Genomic DNA, 24,973 nt, shown 5'->3' with positions numbered 1-24,973 from the left:
GTGTATATAAAATAAATATAAACTTATATACGTATTTTCCGAAAGTACGTCCTTCACTTTTAAAATGATTTATCTAGGTCGGAAAGGATAGTGTTTACAGTCTAAAGATACAGTAAAACCTGGCTTAACGAACACATCGGCCCAGCTGTCATATGTCTCTACGGGTATCTTTCAGACCGTCCCAAACGTTTTCTCTATATATTTTAACTATTTTCAGCGGTCAACGGTCATTTGAATATTTAAACTAACAATATATACATTGCAAAGTCAAAAAGATAACCGAACCATTTGCAACCGCAAACGCGCAATAGTATGGGACTTGTGAAATCCTAATGTTTCACTTTTCATTAAAAATGGTATCATCGACTAATTTCTTATTGATATCAACTAGACTCTTACAAAAAAAAAACCATAACAGGCAAAATAGCAGTTATCGAAGCATCAAATGAATTATCATAGATACCAGCATTGAAATTTTGTATTTGCGCCAGACACACGTTTCGTCTACAACAGACTCACCAGTGACGCTCGAATAACAAAAATGTCAAAAAGGCTAAATACATTTCGAAGTTGAAAAGCATTGGGGACCACAAATTCCTAAAAGTTTACCAAATACAACTAAGGTAATCTATTCCTTGGGTAGAAAAGCCTCAGTACTTAAAACATTATAAGTTTTGTAAACAGTTTATGTATAATTATGAAATATCAATGATTACTCAAGTCAACACAGAAGTGCTGACTACTGGGCCGGTGATACCCTCGGAGAATTAAAACTCCATCAGCAGTGCTTGATCCATTGACTTTTGCACAAGAGCATTAGCCTTTAGAGTAAAATAAATTTTGGAGTTTGCTGAAATGTATTATATAGAAATGTTTTAATCAAATATCAACAAGTAAACGTCGAGAACAAAACAATTAAAGACCCTGTCTAATTGTGTTTATACTTGAAAGGTTTATTTAAAACTTTATTCAGGGTCATATATGACTAATAGCACTAATATAGTATACTCTATCAAGATAAATAGATATATGATATCGGATAAAACAATGGCATCGGATTATAAACGTAGTAGACTTGCCAGGAGATCATATCTTAAAGAAATTATGATTATCATCATGACTACTTTACAATATCTTGTCTAACACCATAAAAGACTAATGAAATATATTGTATCATTAAATTAGCATAGACACTCGTCGAATAATCAGCAGGTCAGGCAAGTGCTGGCAATACAAAACAAGGAAGCAACAAACCAGGCATTTTCGGTCTCAATTTGAAGCTACGACCGTCATGTATTGAAAGAAGAAAGTTGCATGGGTCATTTGCAGTATTCGTCTGTATCGACAAGATATTAATTTTGTTTTTTCTAATATTTTAAGAGTGTTACTTATGTGAATACATTTGGTGATGATAGCAACTCATATATTTTGTAACAAAATGTTTTGATTTTTGTAGACACTTTGGATAGTTCCTTTTCCCTGAATTAAAATAGCATAACATCACTGTCGAATTGATAGGGAGTTTGTTATCCAATTGCAGCTAATAAGCTGTATGCATTTGAAACTATTCTTTCAGATTGACATGGATTCTAAAAAAATAAATCTCCTCAAAATTTGGGAATCTTATAACTTGATGAAAACACTACAAATGTATCAATTTATTATTTTATTTATTTCGCATATAACACATATATCTACAAATGTTCCTCGTCGGAATATGCTACAGATATGTAGTTAAACATTTGAGCAACAATTCATTTGAATTCATACTGTAAAAGCATTATTATAATACAATATTCTACGACAACCAATTGAGTACAAATCGTTTTAGCTTGTTTTATTTTCACTTTGAACCCGCACGTGTCCCTGTATTTTGTTAGCAGAATGTATTCAACAACAACAATCTGCCTATTCAAGACTATGCGTTTCTGTTCGTACAAGATAAGGATGTGTATTCAAAAACGTTTTCTACCACAGGTCCACCACCCCCTCCTAATCATATGGTCGTCCCCATATGTATAAAAACGTGATACCCACAATTTAAACATCGTTTGTCACATTCTACAATGTTCAACATTGACTAGTTCCATCAGAGATCAAAATGAAGTATAGATAATTACAACATATTATCAAATGATGTCCATATTTTTTTAAATGAGGACATCTTTATATATATATATAATTTGTATATGGCACAAGTGAACACAATATCATAAGATTATCACAGATATAACGTTTATACTGGCACATAGAGCAAATGCTTCCTTGCTGATATAAGACGTAAATGAGTTAGACTCAATGAACAATGTTAAATATCTACAGGACATTACGTTTTTGTACACGTATATTATTTCAATAACATATTTACATTTGTACAGCTATTTCGATGAAGTGATTTCATATATCACAAATGTCATTTTTCATGCTCCAATTCGATGCATAATGAAAGATCTTTGTGTCATTGTAACCTTAGTTTCGAACGTCTAGATGACCAAACGACTTTATTTTGAATATCTCTCGAGAAGATAGTACTCGTAAGTAAAATTTGACTGTTAGAGTAATTATTGAAAGAGTCGGTCTGTCAGACCCTTGAGTATGTCTCTTTTCTATCATACACGGACCCGTATACCGTAAATATTATATAAACACAGCTCTAGTGTAAGATACATGGCCTAAGTCAAATTTATACGAATCCACCGAATGTAATCATTGTCGTCATCAGATCTTTGTTACTCTTAATATCAACAGTTTATCAACATCGGCTAAATCTGTTAAAGCTGGAACATTCCGAACGAGCTGGAGCTCTGAATAGACGCATTTCTTTGTGATGGTGTTTTAAGCGCAACCTTTATTTCATCGCCTATAGTGAAGTGATGCACCTTTTCGATATAACTGACATGATGGAATACACCGTTTGTTGATACACATGCGATTTTGCTTGATTCAATATTTTGGAAGTCACTACCACTATTGCTGTGACGCAAACTGTGCTCAATATCACCAATAACAGTTGCATTCTTTACATTCATCATAATGGTTACTCTGTTGTAAATAAAATATATTCCTGTTTTAGGCACGATTATGGCCTCTTCATTAGAATCTATTTTACTTGTACCCCACTTTTCTTCCCAATTTTTCAAACATCGAAGTAATTCTGCAATAGAAAACAAACCTAATATATTTGTTTGTACATTGTATATACTACGAAGAAAGGGAATTAAATTAAGAATTTCAGCGAATAGAACATAAGATATATGTTTCTAGTTGTAGTGATAGATAAAAAAAGGTCGACAAAAAAATGTTTTCTGGTGGTAGATATCCCTTCGGGTTTTTACACCTAAATATTACATTCAAGTATATAGAAGCACTTTTCTTTTTAGATGAGCTGAGTTACGTAATGAGACAATTCACCAGATTCCATGTTAATTTTCCAAAAGATAATCAAACTAGATCAGTTGTTACCGAGCACTTGTGTAATCACTTACTTGAATCTCGTTTGCATGTTGTTAGATCTGTGGTATCTGCTGTAAAATGAAAAGCCTCTGTAATGAAAGAATATATATATATATATATCGTCTTTTTACAAAACCTTACGTCGGTACAATTAGAATATTTAACGTTTCCAAGCTGAATTATCAACCATTAGTTCGTTTCATTATCAAGGCTATTATTTAGTGGAATGCAATTTAAAAAAAAGATATTTGATAAAATGAATGATATAATAAATACAATCGAGAAAATAGAAGAGTCTAGTATATAATAAGTAATCACAATAAAGAATGCAGGTGCGTACCTTTGAGTCTTTTAACATCTTCTACATTATCTATGTACTGAAAAAGAAAAAAAGAAACGTAAACAGCTGTACATTAGTATATATATTAATATCATTTGTGTCATTTACTTATATCTAACAGATAATGTTTTCTCTGCAAAGAATTAATTAATGACATGTACCATATGAAAATATATTTCGGAAAAGAAATCGCACCACTATTTTTGTTTTACGACACACACTGATCTAATCATGTCAACTTAAAGATATAAAAAAACATTGTATTCACAAGCTGGTTTTACCTTCTTCAAAGAATCTAATAAATCCTCGATAGTACACATTTTCCCATTAACTTCATCCACCTTTTGACCATTGATGTAGACTTTACCAAGAACGTCTTTAATATATTGACAAGGAATAACATTTGATTTCTCTGTTGGAGGAGTAACTGTAGATTGTGGCTCCTTTGATTCACCAGTTCTTGGAAGGTTTGTTGGCTGGTCTGGTTTAAGGTTGTCATTCGAGTTAGTCACCTTGTTTGGTGATATGTGAGGGATGATGAACACCATACATGTGATAACAACCACCAGTAATATTGCATTCAGGATCAGCATCACGGTGAAACTTATTTTTAGTTTGTGATATGAAAGCACTATTTCGGTATATTGTTTGTGAAGCTCGTGGTATTGAGACGGACCCAACAAACTTTCTGAAATACTCTGTTTTGTCATTCTTCTGGGTCCTAAATCTGACACTTGGTCTGTAACTTCACAATATTCGTTCTCACAATTTTGACACATTGATATTTGTGAAGATTCTGATGTTAGTCGAGGTTTCCCACGTGATCCCATCTTAATTTTTTATTAAAATACTACTAAGTATTATATTTTACTAGTAGAAAAAGTCTATATTAGGTTTTCCAGAAATTATGATATGCGGGTGTTCCGGAGTATATTTTTGTGTCAAGTGTTCATTGGTCTGTATATCGTTCTTGTATCAAGTGTCTTATTGTAACGTCAATTGATCAAGTTATTATTTCTTCCGGAGACACATATATATTTCCCTTCCGTATTTGACTGAAAAGATTAAAGATTCGATGTAATTACTAATTATTTTATTTTTAGTATCTATTTTTTTTGAAGATTATAAGTATATAGCTGAAATACGAATAACTATTTAAATATATGCCTGATTTAGTATCATAATACAGTTTTGATGCTTTAAACGCCGAATGACTAATATTACGTAAACAGTTTAGATTGTCATTAAGATAAACATTTTGTAAATAATGATACTGATACTAATGATTAAGTAACAATTCAAAATAATCTAACAACATGGAACAATTTTGATTGATTAATACCAATTTCCCCAAAAATTTAATTTGTATCCAAAAGACGTGTATATTTGTGTCTTTTAAGGTAAAATTTTGGTCATGGAATATTCTTTATTCATAAGTCTTTTCTATCGTAGGTTGGTCCCCTCCATCAAATATCCAGTATGCCTTCGGAATATACAAATAGTATTGTCAAGAATTTCTATAACGGCTGGGAAACAGACTATTTTTATCGATACTCTAAATATGGCATTAAATATATCAAAATAATGTTACAATTTGTGTACTCTTTTTCATATAGATACAGGAACTACTATTTTAAGACCAATACTGAACCCTCATGAAACAAGGATTTTTTTTAGAAAGGACGCAATATAGTTTTAAAAATTTTCTTTAAAAGAAATGAATTCAAGGAAAATTGATCTTGTCCTAATTTTATATATCCGAGATAATTTATAAAGAATGATAAATATGTATTGTAAAATGAGAATGTAACAAAGTAAGGTGAATAGACATATTATGTCGTTATAAAACAAATGAAATGCTGCACATTGAAATATTTAACTTTTCTATTTCTTGTTTTGCATTTATAAGTTTTGATTTTAATATTCATACGATTTGAATGAATAGAAGTCTGGAGTACAAAATGTACCTGGAGTGTACCAACTTTATCAGCTGTTTAACCACAATTTTCACCTGATTTAATATGTAAACATAAATCAGTCAAAATAGTAAACACGGGAACAACTGAGAAAAAAAAACTTACTTGCTATAGGGGGTAATTCCTACACTCAAATCAAATAACTCAAAGTTAACCAGTGTTTCTGCAGTTAGTAATGTTTTGAAATTAAAAGCATAAGCCGTCCCTTGATTTTCTGAAATCGTTACGACCTGCTAAGCAGCCGCATATTATTATAAACGTAAACAGTAATGTAAGCCAAGGACGTTGGGTTTATCCGGGTATATATATATAGTTAAATTTCATTTCAATTTAATCATTAGACATACGAGTGTTATCTACAGGTAATATTATCCACCCTTGCTTGATATACGTGACGCAATATACATTTAATGTAAAATTAATATTATGTCCCCTTGAACGTTATTCTTTTTAGAATCAAGCCAAAAAGTTAATTTTGATGAGTAGCACCCCCCCCCCCCCCGAATTTACAGATACATATTAAAAGAGTTTGGGACATTCCCCTGAATGTATTTCACACTAGCGTGACTGTCCGAACTCGTTTTTGTTTATATAACGTTTTCTTTTAATTCAGTTTTGTCTTTACTGTAAAGTGGTTTAATTTATAATTTGACATGTTGATATGTTTATAGCTGCGGAACCGTAACTCCTATGGTCCTTTTTTGTGTCCGCAAATAGTCAAAAGATAACATAAGGACCTAAGAGCTAAGCTTATGCAGCTCATATATTTATTGAAGCAAATCTTCATTTTATGTTTAATTCATTGTGTTGTTTATAGTAGATTAAATACGTAAATGAGACAAAAACTATCAAAACATAATTACTAGAAATACTTAGTTTGATTGGCTGATTTTTTTTTGCAAGATGATCACCAGTGGCAAATATTTCTTGGATATCCAGGGCAAAATAACTCTTAAAGCAATGGGCAAATCAACCCCATAAAAAGGGGTATCGAACGTGCAGAAGTAGGCACTCTCCATGCAAGAGGCATTGGATTTAAAGTCCGATATCCCAACCTGATTAATATTTTGAGAATATGACCTTTATATACCGAAGTACAGAAGATAAAAACTGAAAAATATCAAATATTCCACGTTGTAGTTTTCTCCAATACAAAACTCTTGGGTGTATATCCATATTAAATTCTATCGAATATCAATACCAGGACAAATTAAGAACCTTTTAATAAAATTATGCTTCCGTTTGTCGAAAATAAACCAACTATTGCAAAATTCGAAAATAATAAATTATTAAAATATTATAAAATATAAAATAAATAATAAATTCAAAATTATATGGTTCTTGCGCATTGAGGAAATTCTGATTTTGTTTAGTTGCTAGCAGTTTCTTTGACATCTATTCCATATGTGTCTAAGTTTATTCAATGAATAATAACCACGAAGGTCTTTTATAATGACTTTAGAATATATAAATATATTTATTCAAAGCTGTTGTACATATTTGTGTACATCAAAGTCGAATGTTTATAATGCCATCTATTTGACTTTCTCGTACTGATAATAACTATATTCTATTATGAATTACTTAAAACAGTTAGTACTCTTTGTTACCAAATCAAAAATCATTTTCTAATAGGCATTTTGAGGTTGTTTTGCATTGTACAAAAAAAATAGTGATGTAACAACATATGGAGATATGGATTGATTACAAATGAAACAACTGTCCACAAACAACAAAAAAAAAAGGTAAAAAACTTTACGTCGCCGAATGGGCTGAACAATGAGTAAAATCCATGTAAAATCGTTTAGTGCATCGGATAAAAATCGGGAAACAGTGAAAGGGAGGAAATTCGGTCAGATTGAGACGTATGACATGAATCAAACTTGCTTTCACAACGCATGGTGTATTGATGGTCTACACAAAATTTCGAATTAAGCTTTTAAAATTATTCTGTGTTTTCAATATTAGTTAAAAAAACACCTAAATAATGATATAATAAATGTCTTTACTTACTCTGTTCTATATATTTGTGTGTTTTTAACATACATTTAAGCACTTGGATATTCCTATTTCAAAAAATTTCTATGATTTTAACTATGACAGATTTTATAACTACATCTAAAGTGACAGGTTGAATACATAGAATAAATAACATTTTCTTAAAACTAACATACAATTCAAATTAATTTTAGTACACCTTAGGCTTATTTAGTACAACAAAAACCAAGTACATTATCGTTAGTAAAATTATGATATTATTAGTTTACTTACATAACTAATGCAATGTTCTAATCACTTTTCAATCCTTATTCTTTAATCTGCATTCTTAATGTCAGTTTGAGATTATTATTTCGAATTCCAATTTATTTGTTATATTTAGCAATAATACGAGACATTTTGCTTATTATAAAACATCTCTTATATTAGATTCGATGTAACGGAATGAAATCACAACGATATATATGAAAATATTATAGGTTACCGCGTATTCAGACAAAGAAAAGTCTAACTAAACCACAGAATAACGACCGAGATATCTGAATTCCAGTCATTGCACTTTATATCAACATAACCTCATTTTCTCATTACACATACATATTCTTGGCAGCAATTCTGACACAGTACCTTATTCTAATCGTTTACAAAAACATAACACCTTGTAGTGCTTTAATAGTTTCTGACAGTGTGAATGTTTGACAAAGTAGTTAAGTATAAAACATTATTGTATAAAGTTAATGTAATAGCAGATTATATTCCACTTATTGTAGTTATTAATTTTCTTTCTAAAATTCAGACCCAAAAATAACTTCCATGTCGTACGGTGACCTATAGTTGTTAATTTCTCTGTCATTTGGTCTCTAGTCGAGAGTTGTCTCATTGCAAACATACCACATCTTCTCTTTTTACTAATTCATCTTTCAGCTAGTACATTTAGCTATACTAATACTTTAAAATTAATAAAGGATATTGTTGTAAATCGGTAAATATTGCATTTTTATTCAACAAAGAAATCTACATAAAATATTTATTTCTATTCTGTACATTATTTTATCTTATTTAATACTGATAAAAACGGCGTATTATAATAACCTTATAAGATGGCTTTATAAAACCTTTAGTGATGGAAGTACATATAAATCTTTCGTCGCCACAAACCACACCGGAATAGGTATAACAGTTTTCACGTCAAACCACAATGTCTCTCTGAATCATAATCTTCAGGTAATCAGTGTGTTTTTTCTTTGTTTTCTACATAGAAAGCTGCTGTTACAGGTAGTTCAAACAGATTTAAAGCACCAAGATAAGATTACAGTACGTGTCACCCGGTGCAGTACAACTTGAATGTGCGGCAGAAAGATATATGACATAATAGATTCATAGGAATATATATTATAGTAATACATAACACACGTCGTTGAATTAATTTGCACTTAGTGAACCAAAAGCAAATCTTCATCACAGACCTTTATTTACCTTCTCAGGGAAAAATCATATGAGAGATTTCCCGAGATAAAGTTGTCTGGTTTTATTTTAAGTACTGCAACTATATATAGTAACAGGTTCTAATTACAAACAATCATTGGCTGTTAGTTTTGTGAATTTTAAAAGTACTATAGAAAATTCAACTAAATACATACATGTATATCAAGGAATTAAAGTCAACTTGAAAAGCATACGAAACATGAATTATAGAGTTAATAATTGTAAAAAACATATATTTACATGATATAGTAACCTAGTAATATATTAATCTCATGTGGTACTTTACGCCCGTACACAAGTATGATTGGATTCTTTAAAAATACAAACTTCTCAGTACGAGTACATCTAAGTAAAACTTTTCCGGTGAGTCATTTTAAATTTGTTTCGATATTATCTGTCCCAGTGGTCTGATTATTGGAACAGACACAGGTAATGTTACTCCAGGTATTAATATTTTGATCTCATTTTAGAATACACAAAAGGAAGTGTCTATTTATATACAGATTCAACGAAAACATCATTCATAGGGAAATTACCTTTTTTGATACAAGAGAAATGAAGGAATCTACAATTTATGAATAAAATATATTATGCAATAATGTACATAAAAAAATCATTGAAATGCACCTTAATCTATGCAGATAATATAAATCCAAAAATACTGTCAACTATAACTTATAAAATGCCTCATTGAACATAACATTTGTTGTACGTCTAAAAATAAACATTCACTTCAAATTGCGTTTTCTATAAAATCCATCTACAGAGAACGATTAAAAGTATTAAGATTATTAAGTTCTTGCTAGCTACAGTTACGGTTCAATGATACGAAAATAAGAGCAGTCGGTGCATTCCGTTTTTCAGTAGCAACCAACAAGGGTTAACATGAAGCGTTGATAGAGATCCAAGACGACATAATAAACGTTGTGACGGCTTCATGCTGGATTTTGTTTCTTATATTTTTCTTCATATGCATCACTTTCTATAATTAAGATACCGTTAAAGGACATGTTTATTGAGCAAGATCTGTTTAATTGACTTCATTTCTGAAAATATGATGAAAGCTACATATGTAATTTTTCGATATTCGGATGGAGGATATGTGGGGTATCATTGGTCAATGGAACATGCTCATATTGGACTAAAACAACCGACATCAGAGTTTTAGAGGTTATCAATGTTATCCAATCTGTTGTGAGCTATTATAAACAAGTTTTACTCGTGTACAATATACAATATATGGTAACTATTTTATACCAACACAACTAAAACGTTATCCAGCTTTATCAACAATGCCAGCAAGTCCTGATTTTAACTCTCTAAATACTGTCTTTAGTAACCTGTTGATACAAAGTCATAGTCTTGATAACTGCGACAGCATAGCAGTAAAACAAATACCTCACAATAAAACCATGATGTACAAAGTGTTATCGCATCACACAAATTTAAATACACGATAGTCTCATGCTGTTGTGATAAAAAAAAAAGTACATGATGTTATGTCAGCTGCCTGCAAAAGCTTTACGTACAAATGTCATATATCTTATTTACACAATATAACTTGTTTCAAACGATTTCGGCAAACATTAAATGACACGTAAAAGAAATTATATATGTAGAAGTCATTGATTAGAATGCAATTTTGATCATAGAGTTTTAATCAAACGGTCGTGAATTGGACATAACCCGCTCTGGCTGCGCGGAATGTTTCAGTACGCAGCCATGACGACTGTTTGGAATAGGGACGATACACCCGATGTTAAAGGGCACTTTTCTAAATGATAATATCTATCCCTGAGAAACATACCCTCATTTTTTCAGTAACAGTGCATACTTCTCGGCCTCTATCCTGGTCGAGAGACACTTTTCACTTCCCACATATTGTATCCATTGTTTATGTGTTCTCGACCTGAAAATGCTTGAACTATTTTCCGGTGAACGTTTAGCAAACTAACACTGATCACGGTATTATTACCGATCATCATGTGTCATAAATGTTATGGAAAAGCTATATTGACAAAATTGTCAATTTTGATGTCACACAATAATACCTTACCCTAAAAATTATATTGTGTCCCCGTATTCATTCTCATACAATATAAATATGAAAAGTACGTATTTGGGGTAAGACTTTGGCTCATATTTAAATGTTAATGGTATAAAATCTCTTTGTGGAACATTACGTAGATCTTCTAGCTTTATACAAGCAATAGTTTTCTCGAATTCAATGGGTTATATAGGAGCTCTTCTTAACATTCTCCCTGCTTTCAAATAGTTTCAAAGTTTAAACATTCCAAACGCACCTGAATTAACCGAGGGTTGCATTATAATGTCTTTTGGAAAGTCTAGAGCTACTTTAATTTGAGTGCCTTGCTCTAGGTACTGTATCTTCTCAATGTAACTGATATGGCTCATTGTATTCTTTATGACACCACATTTAACCATACTTGTTTCGACGTCAGAGAAATGGTGTCCTGTGTTACTAGATCGGATGGAATGGGTGATTGTTTCCATATCATTCACATGACTGTTAACCTTGGCATTAATTACAACACGACTGTACAAGAAATATGGCCCACTGGAAGGTACTTCTATAATTTCATCTTTCACGGAGATTTTAGTTGTGTTCATTGATAGTTTCCAATTCTTCAAGCAATGTAATGTTTCTGTAAAACGTAAAAAGTAAAAGATCCATACATAAACTCATACTGAGATGTTCACGAAAGCTTACAGATACAGATTGAAATGTTTTTTCAAGCTTGTGAATATGTCAACATAGACACGAATGTACGGCTGATTTAGTGAATTACATTTATATTCATTAAGACCCATAATTGCATTATTGGGTCCTTGGTTGATACTTATTTAGACCTATAAATGCATTATTGGGTCCTTGGTTGATACTTATTTAGCCCTATAATTGCATCATTTGGTCCTTGGTTGATACTTATTTAGCCCTATAATTGCATCATTTGGTCCTTGGTTGATACTTATTTAGCCCTATAATTGCATCATTTGGTCCTTGGTTGATACTTATTTAGACCTATAATTGCATCATTTGGTCCTTGGTTGATATTTATTTAGCCCTATAATTGCATCATTTGGTCCTTGGTTGATACTTATTTAGCCCTATAATTGCATTATTTGGTCCTTGGTTGATACTTATTTAGCCCTATAATTGCATTATTTGGTCCTTGGTTGATACTTATTTAGCCCTGTAATTGCATCATTTGGTCCTTGGTTGATACTTATTTAGCCCTGTAAATGCATCATTTGGTCCTTGGTTGATACTTATTTAGACCTATAATTGCATCATTTGGTCCTTGGTTGATACTTATTTAGACCTATAATTGCATCATTTGGTCCTTGGTTGATACTTATTTAGACCTATAATTGCATCATTTGGTCCTTGGTTGATACTTATGTAGCCCTGTAAACGCACCATTTGGTCCTCGGTTGTAACTGTTTAGACCTATAATTGCATCATTTTGTCCCTGGTTGATAGTTGTCTCATTAGCAATCAAACTACATCTTCTTATTTTCATATGATTGTATCCTATAATACCAGCAACTGTATGGTGTATGGCCTTGTCGTTCTTAAAGAAGCCGTACGAACTTGACATAAATATATGATGTCTATTATCATGTACACAAAAAAAGCAACTTACTGCTGTCTTGGCATCTGTCCGTATAGGTGTTATTTGTCACTAAATGGAATGCAGCAGAATCTGTAACAGATAAACACTCAATTTGTAAATTGAAATTTAGAAAACAATGTTGTGTTTGAATTTATTATTGTATTTATTGCAGTTTGGTCTACTTCATTTTATTTTAGAGTTTTTTTTAATTTAAATTCTGTATTATTTTCTAAAGATTATGTATAAGAGTTTTTACAGCCAATAAAATGGTCCTCTTATTTCATGGATCAAGAATTCAATTGATCCCTAGTCTGGTGTACATTATTAGTGTTTTTGTGGTGATTTGTTTTCAGATAATCTAGTGCGTACATACAATGCATGTATTGTTCCTTTAATCCTAATCACCTCTTTTACGTGTATTGTGTGTAGTGTTGTTGTAGTTCTATCTTGGTGAAACCATGCAACGGAACACAATGTTTGATAAGCGATGATTAACCTAGACGACAGCAGATAGCTATTTAGCAAGAAGTACAAACTTCAAATAATATCAAACATAGTCATAGAGCGGCTACGTCAATGTGTTGAACTTACCCAGTGATTTATTCTTTTGCATTACATCTTCGACATGCTAAAATAGAAATAAAATCATAGCTAGACTTATAGTAACTTTTTCTATACGATTATCTCTGCGCATGAAGTAAAGGTTTGGAGGAACCAGGCCAAAGAGCAATCAAAAAGGATGTAGGACAACAACATGACTGAACGAATAGACAGAAGACAAAAACAGCCCAAAAATGCACAACAATGAAATTTAATATGAGAAATACCACCCCAACAACTACAATTGCGATTTACTAATGATGTATTAACAGTTTCCTTTTATGTTTAATATTACATAGAAAATCGAAACCTTATATATAAGTTATAAAGACAGTTATTATTACTTTTATCATAACATGTATGTTAATCAATGACTGGGCCATTTACCTGTAAAAAAGAGTATGATAGATCTTCCACATTAAAAAATAAAATATGTGATATAATTGGTAATAAGACAGTTCACAAGGGACCGCATGATGTAGATGTTAACAACTGGCCACTGTATATTAACGAATAGCTTACTAACTTGAACAAAGGAGTAATGTAAATCTGCCAATGGAAGTTTATACACATCATATCTTCATACTTTTTTTCTTCATTAAGCATGTTTACAACCACTGGTATACTTACTTGGATGAAGGAGTCTATGAGATCTGCCATAGAACATTTATCGCCACTGAAATACTTACTTGAATGAATGAGTCCATGAGATCTGCCATAAAAAAAAATTATCGCCACTGACATACTTACTTGAACGAATGAGTCCATGAGATCTTCCATAGAACGTTTACAACTACTGACATACTTACTTGGACGAATGAGTCCATCAGATCTTCCATAGAACATTTATCGTCATCTTTCACATTCTCTACCATTTGACCGTTTCTGTACAGTCTGTTAAGCTTATTCTTTATTGATAGACATGTCACGTGATCCTGTAATTTATCTGAAGTATGTGGCGGTGTTTTATCGTCCATTGTTGAGATATTTGGTACAATCATCAGCATACAGATTACCACAACCACTAACAGTAAGGCATTCAGGATCAACATACACATGAAACTTATCTTCAGTTTGTGATAGGATAGAATGGTTTTATGGTGATCTTTGGTTGAGAACGGTAATGGTAAAAGTTTGTCTCTAGCATATTCGTTTGTATCCATATTCGTTTTACAATTTACAACTGTACAATAAGCAGAATTCTCTGAATATTGATTGGAGCATTTTTCTTCACTTGAGGACATATTAAATACACAGGACTTTAATAACAAGGAAGAATTTTGTCAAATTATTAAAAAACGAAAAGAATAGAACAGAAGACAGACTTTTTCCTTTTCCTTCTTCCTGTGATAAATAAAAATAGAGGTATAAGATTATGTTTAGATATGGAAACAGCACATATAGGAAATATTTTACAGAGGAATATATTGATTAACAACAGGAAAATCTTTGTTTGTTTTTTATTCTATACTTTTTATTCATATTGCCTTGCATGCATGCAAAAGCAGTTATTTACCAATTTGCATTTAAATTGAAAGGTTATAAATAGATACACACAATCGTGCATCTATTTCCGTCCTGCATGATGAAGTGCTTAGTATTCATTTCAATTTAAAAAAAAATGCTTTGCTTCATTAAAACTTCATTGTGATTGTGAACAGAACAATAAATGCTTTGTTTTATAAAAACGTCATTCTGAACAGAATAATAATTGCTATGTTTAAATTTATAAAAACTTTATTGTGGTAGAAATAAAATCATTCAACCGGATAACTAAGTATTTTTTTTATATACTAAAAAGTAAAATCACAATAATACTGAACTTAGATGAAAATCTAATCGGAAATTCCATAATCACATGGCAAAATCAAATAATAAAACACATCAAAACCGAATGGACAAGAACTGTCATATTCTTGACTAGGTACAGGCATTTTCAAATGTAAAAAATGGTGGATTAAACCTGGGTTTATAGCATTAACCCTCTCACTTTGATGACAGTCTCATCTTCTGTTGATAAGAGAATGAGAATAACGCTATACATGATTTTGTACGTGTATAATGTTGGTCCCTTTAAAAAAAATAATAAGTAAATGATCATATTGTAGTAAAAAGTAAAATCTCAAAAATGCTGAACTTCGAAAAAAAGTATAAACGGAAATGCACTTATCAAACGGCAAAATCAAAAGCTCCAACACTTCAAACGAATGGACAACAACTGTTATATTGCTGACTTGGACAGTATTTTCGTATGTAGAAAATAGTGGATTGAACCTAGTTTGTATTGCTAGCTAAACCTCTCATTTGTATGACAGTAGTTACGGTTGTCCTTTAAAACAAACATTAAGAAGAGAACCATCACATTAAAATAATAAACCTTGGTTTCCTAGATAAAAATGAATATTCCACAATATCAAAAGAATCGTCATCAAACATGTCGTCAGAAAAGGTCTGATTTTATTTTATATTATCCTAAAATTATTATTATCACTTTGGACAACACATCGGTGGATATTTTATCAAACATGAAAGTTTGTGAAACAATGATTAACTGAAAATTCTCAAACAAAGAAATATTCAATATTGACCAATACAAAAAAGACATGTTTTAATTACTGTTATAATAATTTGTGTTATTATTACTATTATTACTGTTATTATTTTATCATTATAATTATTATTATATTAATTAACATGTAGTGATAATATGATTGAATAATTTACTTACGGATCCTTTTCTTTCTAACAGTATTACATTTGTCCTATTTAAAATTTTGCCGGATGAATTGTACATGACATACATCTAAAAATAGCTATCAATTTTTGATAGTCCAACGATTTAAATTTGTCATACATTTAAAGAGAAAACATTTATAAAAAATTGTAATACAGGTAGACAGAAGACATTCTTTATTTTACCATTAATATTAAACTTGCTAAATATTCCAACTTAACAAACGTGACTACGTGGTACATGTAAGTGGGCATTATATTTTGAACTATTATTCGTTTACATGTGTGTACATGATTCGAAAAAGGACATATAAATCATATTTTGAAGGGATTATCCTTGAAACGAATGATGAAAAGTTCTGGCGTGTATTATTTTGTTCGTTTATATATTATGCGTTCGTTGAAAAAACTAGTATTATCTTTACACTTAATCGATTGGAAATGAAAGAAGCATAATAATAACACATATGTGAAATGCTGGATTTTAATTAATGATTAATAGTAAAAATAAACAAACTTAACTTGTGTATTTATATTAAATCGAATGTACTACTAGGAAATTCATATTCGCTTATTCATGAATTATCAAAAATATATTCCCGTGTTTCAAAATATTTATTGTAAATATACAAACTGTAGTTTATCATACACAATAAAACATATACACTAATATAAAGCCTAAGTATAATCCTGTTATATGTAGAGGTAAAGATAAACGTTGACAACCTGAGTTAAGTAGACAAAAGGGAAACCTTCTGCCTGAAAAATAAAATGATACTATTTTCCTTATCAGATTAGTCCCAACACTAGGAAAATAGTCATCACTATCTTTCGTTCAGAAGAAAAAATATATATATATTGCATACGAATAAGAATAATAACAAGTGCGAGTTGAAAGGGCCTTGTAAGGATATATTTGAACCAGATTGCAGACTACAAAACATTTAAGTGTAGCCATGCATGCAATAACACAATGCGACTTTTCAGTATACAGTATTTAATTTTGAAAAGAACTATTAATAGTAGTAAAGTGGTTTGAATCGTACTTAACATACATCGGTTTTTATTTTGATATGACACATGGATATATTTATATTTTTCGGAATACCCAAGCTACTTATGATTTACATATTGTTTCCAAAAAATAGAAAAAGATATGAAAAAGAATTAAACTTAAGCTTTAAATTAGTACTTGACAACAATGTTTTACTTCTCAGATTTGTCATCGTCCCTACGTTTCTATTTTGGTAAAAAAAAAGTTGATTTCGGAGGTCTCTTTTGTTTTGGTTTGTTTTAATTTCATTTTAAACATGGATTATATATGATCCTCAGACACTACTACTAATAGATACTTTAAATCCGAATAAACAGTAGATATCAACAACTATTGATTGATCAATAAGGTTAAAATTATAACATGTATAAAGAGGTTATATTTTACGCTATTAATATTTTCTTCTCTAGTACTAATTAATCACCATTCTCTTGGTATGGTACAAAACATGTTTCCTTCTGACTGTTGTTGACGACTTTACACTTTATTCATTTGATTTTGGATGGTTGTTAATGTTTTTGTCTTTAGCTAGATACATGCTTTTTTTAAATTTATTATTGGCTTCGAAATACAAAGTCTCATTTGGTCGTGTCGCTGTCGAAAAAATCAGGACAAGAAAAGGCTTTCTACAATTGGAACGTATTCATGCGAATCTGTAACAAAGATATGTAATGGCTGTCAACCCATGCACGATAACACACTCCAAAGTGATAAGTCTAAATTTTCAACTAGTAATCATGGTTTTAACAGCTACCCATAAACAGAAATCATCTTTGAAAGAAATCACGACAGAAAACGCAAGAACTAAAATGTCGTATCGACAAAATATAAAATGTGTTACATAGACAAATGAAAAGTGCACTATTGAAAGGCAACAATCATTTCTTTTGTCTTTAATTGTGAATTTTTAGATGTCAGTCAAAATTTAAGACAGACTTCTGTAAATGTAGCATCCTTTTATAAAGCGTGGGGTCTGTTTATCGAAACTGTCCTTAGTTCCGTTCTTAGAATTTTTTAGGACAAAATTTGGGATAACGTTAGGACCGACTTACGACACATCTCAGCATGCACATCGAAGCTATCTTAGGAATATCTTAGCTAGGACGTCCTAACCGATGTCCTAAGTATTAACGGAAAAGAAAATACAAACTAGATATGAAAAAAAAAATATGATATTTATAGATTATCGTTCATCATCTCAACGAAATCGATTTTCTCGCTTGAGCCGGGACTCTGTTTATCGCTATTTTACCTATGACGACGTTGTCAATTTCATGTCAATTTCGTTAGCAACGCCACGTGCTTACTTAATTTCTAGCCATAACTTTCCATCTCAAGCTAGAAGCATGATATGAAAAATTTATCACAAAAAAAAAGTTCAAATGAAAAATGCACAAAATAGCGATAACATATTTCATCAATATTGCTTTTTTAAATATAGTTAATTATAATCTAGTTATTAGTATTACATTAAAGATATTAAATGATTGTTGTATAATATCTAAAAATTTAAACTGTATAAAACAAAACAGAATACAAACATAATAACTACGTATTATATAAGAAAAACAGTAAACTAGATATATAATCGGTAACAATCATTACATGTTTTTGAGTAAATTGAATTCTAAGTGTCAAGGTTTCAATATTTAACAGTTCAAAGTCAAAGAGAATTTCAACTATTTTACTACTGGTAAATAATACTACGTGTGAACAGAACAAAAGACGAAAGTTAGGACCATCCTAATACCATCTTTAGTCACCTAAATTGGTATCATAAAGTAAGGAGAATTCCTAGGATTTTCCTAAGTTGAGACATGTGTGATAAAACCACTAAGGACTAAGATGTGTCCTAATTTGGTCTTAGGACACGTCCTAAACCTAAGAGAGCTTCGATAAACAGGCCCCTGGAGTCAATTTAAAAAAAAAACCTTAAGACTAAGATTTGTCATTAACAATTCAGTATACTTACGATCAATCTTAGTCTAAAGTTTTTTTGTGTAATCGACTCCTGGTTTCTATTTAAGTGTAGTTATAAAAAACTTTATATTGATGTTTATATATATTATGTAATATGTTTAATTAAAAAATACTAACATTAATATAATATTTTATTATATATTCTCCCTGGATGTATAATGAGTAATGTACAGGGATACTTAGCCCAATATTAATGCTGTAAGCTCAGTAAATTGTTAAACATCATTTAGCGCAATAAAGATGATTTTATTTAAAAAAAAAAAAAGAAAAAAAAAATATTTTCAGTATAAATTGAACAGCTATATATTATTAGTTTGTCCCATATAATAGTTGCTAAAGAATAGTAAAATGAATATCCTGAGATGTCAGTTTGAGAGTAATGTCTTATGAATTTATCTTTTGTCCTCCACTGTAGGGTTTGTTGACAATCTTGAACTTCCTGTCGTGGTTTTCCTGGTAAAACATTTTAAAAGCAGTTTTGAATCCAAGGACCAATAAAAAGTTCTTTATTATCAAAGAAAAAGTAAATCACCAAATTACCGATCTCCGGGGAAAATTCTAAACGGAAGTCCCTAATAAAATGGCAAAATGAAAAACTGTCATTTAACTGACTTGTGTAAGTGTAAGTTAGATGTTCAATATGTTATTGCAATAAACCAACTAAGTGCTTGATGGAAAGTGTAAAAGTTATACAAATATTTCAAAATTGGTTTAAACAATGAACATTGAAACAATAGTTTGATATCAAATAATGTCATCATCAACATGTGTTACAAACCAATCAAAGTCCAAAACTGTTTATTTATTTACAAACACTGCATGATCAAAATGTGTCACAGATTATATAGTCCAAAAGTGTTTATTTATTTACAAAAAATTATCTAAATGGTTCACAAATACAATAATGTATTGATGACGTAAATCAACCTCAAGTTTATTTTCATTTTGATATGAAAGTGGGTTTTTTTTATAATCTGGCTCAAAGGCAACTATGTTTCTATTAAAAGTAGACAGATAGAAAAATCACTTATTGGTAATCAGAAGAAATCTATTTTTATATTAATATCAGAGCAACACGAAGATGAAATGACAAACAATACCCAACAAATAATAAAGTACATGGAAATACAGACTGTACCTTGATAAAATGTAAGGAATTGTTCTTCACAGTCAAATATTGCGATACGGAATCTGCTCACCCCTTCTGGACCACCTGAGTTCACTTCCGGATTTTGTTTTGTTTTTTTCGTATTGCTAAATCTTTAATTGTTGACGTAGTTTTTTTGTGTCTTCTATTGTCTAATGGTCATGATATTTCTACGCATTTTTAATGTCCACTCAGTTATATTTTTCTCCTTTCCTGGTCGTTGGTTTATTGGTTAAGCATAACTCATGCAGTTGGTTATCTTATTTGAATTGTTCCATATCTGCTTCATGTCGAGGTTTTCTACAGCTTTAGGTGTTTTGTTCATTGTTTAATTTCTTACATTGTTGAACATTAAATTACGTCCGTTAATAGAAGAATGTCTCTTGTGCATACATACATCATATTTTGATACAAAAGTATATCTATTAAAGTTAAAAGAATATTGGTTATTAAGAATTGGACCATCTGAGATCACCCCCATTTTTTTGTAAGGTTCGTGTTGCTAAGTCTTTAGTTTTAATGTTGTGTCTTGTGTTCTTTTGATTGTCTGTTTGTCTTTTATTTTTTAGCAATGCGTTGTCAGTTTATGTTCGATCTATGAAATTGACTATCCCTCTGGTATCTTTCGCCCTCTTTTATAAAAATGTATATGATATGCATACCACATGGAAGACGATAAAACTGTCTCCAGTAAATCTGTCCAAAACACCCCAGTATAAAACTTAGTTAAAACAAAATAATCAATACATAAAAAGTATATAAAATTAATTAAAACAATACTTACTAGTTACATGCATTCTGATAAAGTGTGTAAGTTATCGAGGCACAGCACTCACAATGAACTATTTAATTGCTACATATTCATCCTTCAAGAATAACATGTGTATTGCAATGGTCAACTTATGTTAAAAATCAACTGTCAAAAATAGAACCATTGCTGTATAATTATTTATTTTTGTAATTTATGTAATACAAATGAATGAAACTTTTTAATAACTTATAACAGAAAATTTAGACCTGACGTTCTATTTTCTTACCAAAAACATATAGAATGGCTTGGAAAAAAAAGAAGCACATTTGGCCTTCAATCTATTCAAACTCTTGGTGGACTGTATCTTTGGAAACGATATATTTGTCACTATTCTGTTCAGACTGCTGGTGGACTGTATCTTTGGGGAATAAATCTATGAGTAAGTCATTTATCAAATTGAGAATTTATTAAACCATTTAAGAGTGTAATTTTGTCTTAAGTATTCAGATCTTACCATCTTTTATATGGGTAAAACAACATTTGATTCATATCAGTAAGCAGTATAATTTTATTTTACTGACAATGATCTAAATCCGGAGTATGCCTTAGTTTTTTTTATTAATAATTTCTGACGTATCTTTATATCTATTTGGTATTATTGGATTACAATTAATGTCAAGGCAATCTGATATGTTTACATATACCTAGTACCGTTTATATAACGCAGGGTAACAAAGGTGACTGTCATACAAATCAGAAACTGGGTTACTTTGTTCACTTTTTTTTTTATATTTCTAGGCCAAACTTTGGTCTTTCATGGAGTTTTATGTTCTTAGGTGATATCCAATAAACGATCCATACCATGATTCTTCTGATATTACTTAATCTTTGCCAATTCTATTACAATATACCTGTAGCGAATCATTAATGTAAAAAATACTCATTTTAGGATTTAAATAAAGCTACCAAAGGGACAGTCAAACTCGTAAATCTAAAACAAACTGACAACGCCATGGCTAAAAATGAAAAAGACAAACAATATTACACATGACACAACATAGAACACTTAAGAATAAACAACACGAACCACACCAAACCTAGGGGTTATCTCAGGTGCTCCGGAAAGGTAAGCAGATCCTGCTCTGGAAGGGTAAGCAGATCCTGCTCCACATGTGGCATCCGTCGTGCTGCTTATGTGAAAACAAATCCGGTAAATAGTCAAATTCGGTAGTTCACATTCATGAAATGGAAGGGGATTGTAGGAACATATCCGATATCATTTTTGAAACGGTTATTCCATAACGGTTAACCAACTCGTGATGGCGTCCGTAAAATTTACGAAGGAATGATTTCAACTCCACCATTTGGAACTCTTGGTTTGAAAGCTTCCTTGTGAGCAGCAACCCTCTATCACGAAAATCATGATAGGAAATGCAAGCACGGGAATATCGTATCAATTGGGAGATATATACCCCGTGTGCAGGTGATGCTGGAATGTTGCTACTTAGAAATGGAAAGTTCACAATTGGAAAGCTGAAATCATCTCTTTAATCGTGAAGTTTTGTTTTCAATCGACCCTCATTGTCAATTTCTAGTCAAGATATGAAGCCGACTTGACTGTATATGTACATCAGTCAACATTGTGTTATGATCTTCATCACTATAAACACAAACAAATAATTCAGAAAAGAAAAACAAAGAGACATATAGAAAAAAAAGGCAAATAAGCAAAATCGAAAGAAAAACATAAAAATTTACAAAAGCACACTAATACAATGCCTGGATATATAAGAACTAAACCACATCAAATTGATCTTACAAAAAAAAAGACTGATCATTAAAAGTGATACTCTACAAAGACAGATAAAGAACACTATAACATGTAGTTAAGATGATAAAAAAGGTCAGTACTTAGAATCTAAAGTTCAAGACCATGTAACAAATGGACGAATGAAAGTGAGAAACAGAAAAAAAATAGCACATATTCAAGGAATATCCAATCACCTGCCCTCACGATGGATGTTTTGTAATAACGTTGAGGTGAATCTTTCGGTAATGTTAGTTGGACAAATAAACCAAATAAGTTCTTGAGCTAGTTAATTCTGCTAATGTGATAACCATTAGCCAGTTGTAAGAACTGTGCTTATTGGTGACAACATATGCCGCAGCTTTCAACGGCCGAAACCACCGAATTTCAAGGTTAAGCAGTGACTTCTCCTCCATGGCCAAGTGTGATCCTGAATTTGGATCCAATAGAAAATGTTAGTGACAGTTTAGGCCGTCGTCTTAATGCAGTCGATTATCCTTATCAAAACTTAAACACGACGGGTGCCGTATGAGGAGCAGAGTCTGCCTACCTTCCGGAGCACATGAGATCACCCCTAGTTTTTGATGGGAGTCATGTTGCTCAGTCTTTAGTTTTCTATGTTTCTTGTGTACTATTAATAGTCTGTTTGTCTTTTTTCATTATAAATCATGGCGTTGTCAGTTTATTTTCGATTTATGAGTTTGACTGTTCCTGGTATCTTTCGCCCACTTCTTCAAAGCCAACGACAGACTGGAAGAATTAGACACAGGCTTTAGAGCGTCAACAAAGAACATCTATATGTTCAATACTTCAAACTGACATGTTTTAGTGTAATGACTGGGTTTGTGATTTTTCGATTATATTTTTATTAAATTGTGATTTCTGTTTATATGTTTTGTGTTGCTCCAAGCTAATGCAATAGTCAGCAGGCCACATTTGTATTTTTGATTTTTTTGTCCGTATTGTTTTTCACTTCTCACATCATTTTTCATTTCAAGATTTTTTTCCTTATGTATCTTACATGTTTTATACTTTTACTGCAGGTATGCTAGCATTTCTCAGGTTAATTCACTAATTCATATTCGAACTAATCGAGTTAAGGAGAAACAACCTTTAAAACGGTTAAAATATATAAATATTATATTTATGTAAAACTGAAGTGTGAGAAATACAATATAGCCCGAGCCAATAACTTTCATAACAAAAATGTGAATTGCAGCAGAAAGTCTATTTCACCTGTTTACATCATTCGTATTCATCGACTTTTTTTTGGGTTATGAGTAGTATCACAACAATAAGCTACATAATATCTTATTACCCTAAAAAAAAGTATTTTTGGTCAATCATCAAAATTTTCAAACTTCGAAAGATACCAAAGGGACAGTCAAACTCGTAAATCTAAAACAAACTGACAACGCCATGGCTAAAAATGAAAAAGACAAATAGAAAAACAATAGTACACATGACACAACATAGAAAACTAAAGAATAAACAACACGAACCCCACCAAAAACTAGGGGTGATCTCTATTAGGTTACGGGTGGTCTACGGATCTTGACAAGTCTTTCACGTAGTGGGTTTGAGTGTGTTATGTCACAAGCTGGCTGACATCAGTGTAGTTATAGCCCATCTAACATACAATAGATTTAACCTCCTCTATGGAAGTTTCGAAGTCATACCTTATTCGACACTTCCTCAGAGGAGGTTGTTTGGTCGGTATTGATTTCTCATACAATAAATATTTAACCAATTTGAATAGAAGGGCATAATACGTAGCTAAAGTAATTTTCAACTTTATGTTCTTCTATAACGGTGATATACTCCCACAAACTATAGACAAATATAGATATATCAAAACTATAATTAAGGATACCATAGAAACAAACTACTCTGATATCTCGACGTTTTGTTTGATGTGTTTGAGAGTTTGATTTAGCCATATGACAAGGTATTTTACGTTTTTAATTTTCCTCGGCGATCGGTACTTTTGTCATTTTACTTTTAACATGTA

The 24,973-nt window shown here is 31.2% G+C and overlaps 1 protein-coding gene across 4 annotated transcripts; it reads right to left on the bottom strand.

Moving 5' to 3' along the window:
• Positions 1 to 1,653: 1,653 nt before the first annotated feature.
• On the bottom strand, positions 1,654 to 16,571 carry LOC143056838 (uncharacterized). 4 transcript variants are annotated; one of them, XM_076229999.1, is made up of 9 exons: positions 16,219 to 16,358; positions 14,300 to 14,834; positions 13,482 to 13,518; positions 12,921 to 12,980; positions 8,041 to 11,918; positions 4,075 to 4,848; positions 3,794 to 3,830; positions 3,486 to 3,542; positions 1,654 to 3,154 (listed from the first exon to the last, which is right to left on the bottom strand). In XM_076229999.1, the coding sequence occupies exons 6-9, from the start codon at positions 4,621 to 4,623 to the stop codon at positions 2,772 to 2,774; spliced, it is 1,026 nt and encodes a 341-aa protein (XP_076086114.1). In that variant the 5' UTR covers positions 4,624 to 4,848; positions 8,041 to 11,918; positions 12,921 to 12,980; positions 13,482 to 13,518; positions 14,300 to 14,834; positions 16,219 to 16,358; the 3' UTR covers positions 1,654 to 2,771. The 4 variants fall into 4 exon arrangements, with proteins under 4 accessions (XP_076086114.1, XP_076086116.1, XP_076086115.1 ...); XM_076230001.1 differs by lacking the exon at positions 3,486 to 3,542 and having other exon boundaries at positions 16,219 to 16,359; XM_076230002.1 differs by lacking the exons at positions 1,654 to 3,154; positions 3,486 to 3,542; positions 3,794 to 3,830; positions 4,075 to 4,848 and having other exon boundaries at positions 8,737 to 11,401; positions 11,526 to 11,918; positions 16,219 to 16,571.
• Positions 16,572 to 24,973: the final 8,402 nt, after the last annotated feature.

Source organism: Mytilus galloprovincialis, chromosome 13, assembly GCF_965363235.1.
Source record: "Mytilus galloprovincialis chromosome 13, xbMytGall1.hap1.1, whole genome shotgun sequence".
Lineage (NCBI taxonomy): Eukaryota > Metazoa > Mollusca > Bivalvia > Mytilida > Mytilidae > Mytilus > Mytilus galloprovincialis.
This window is presented reverse-complemented; position numbering and strand designations above follow the sequence as displayed.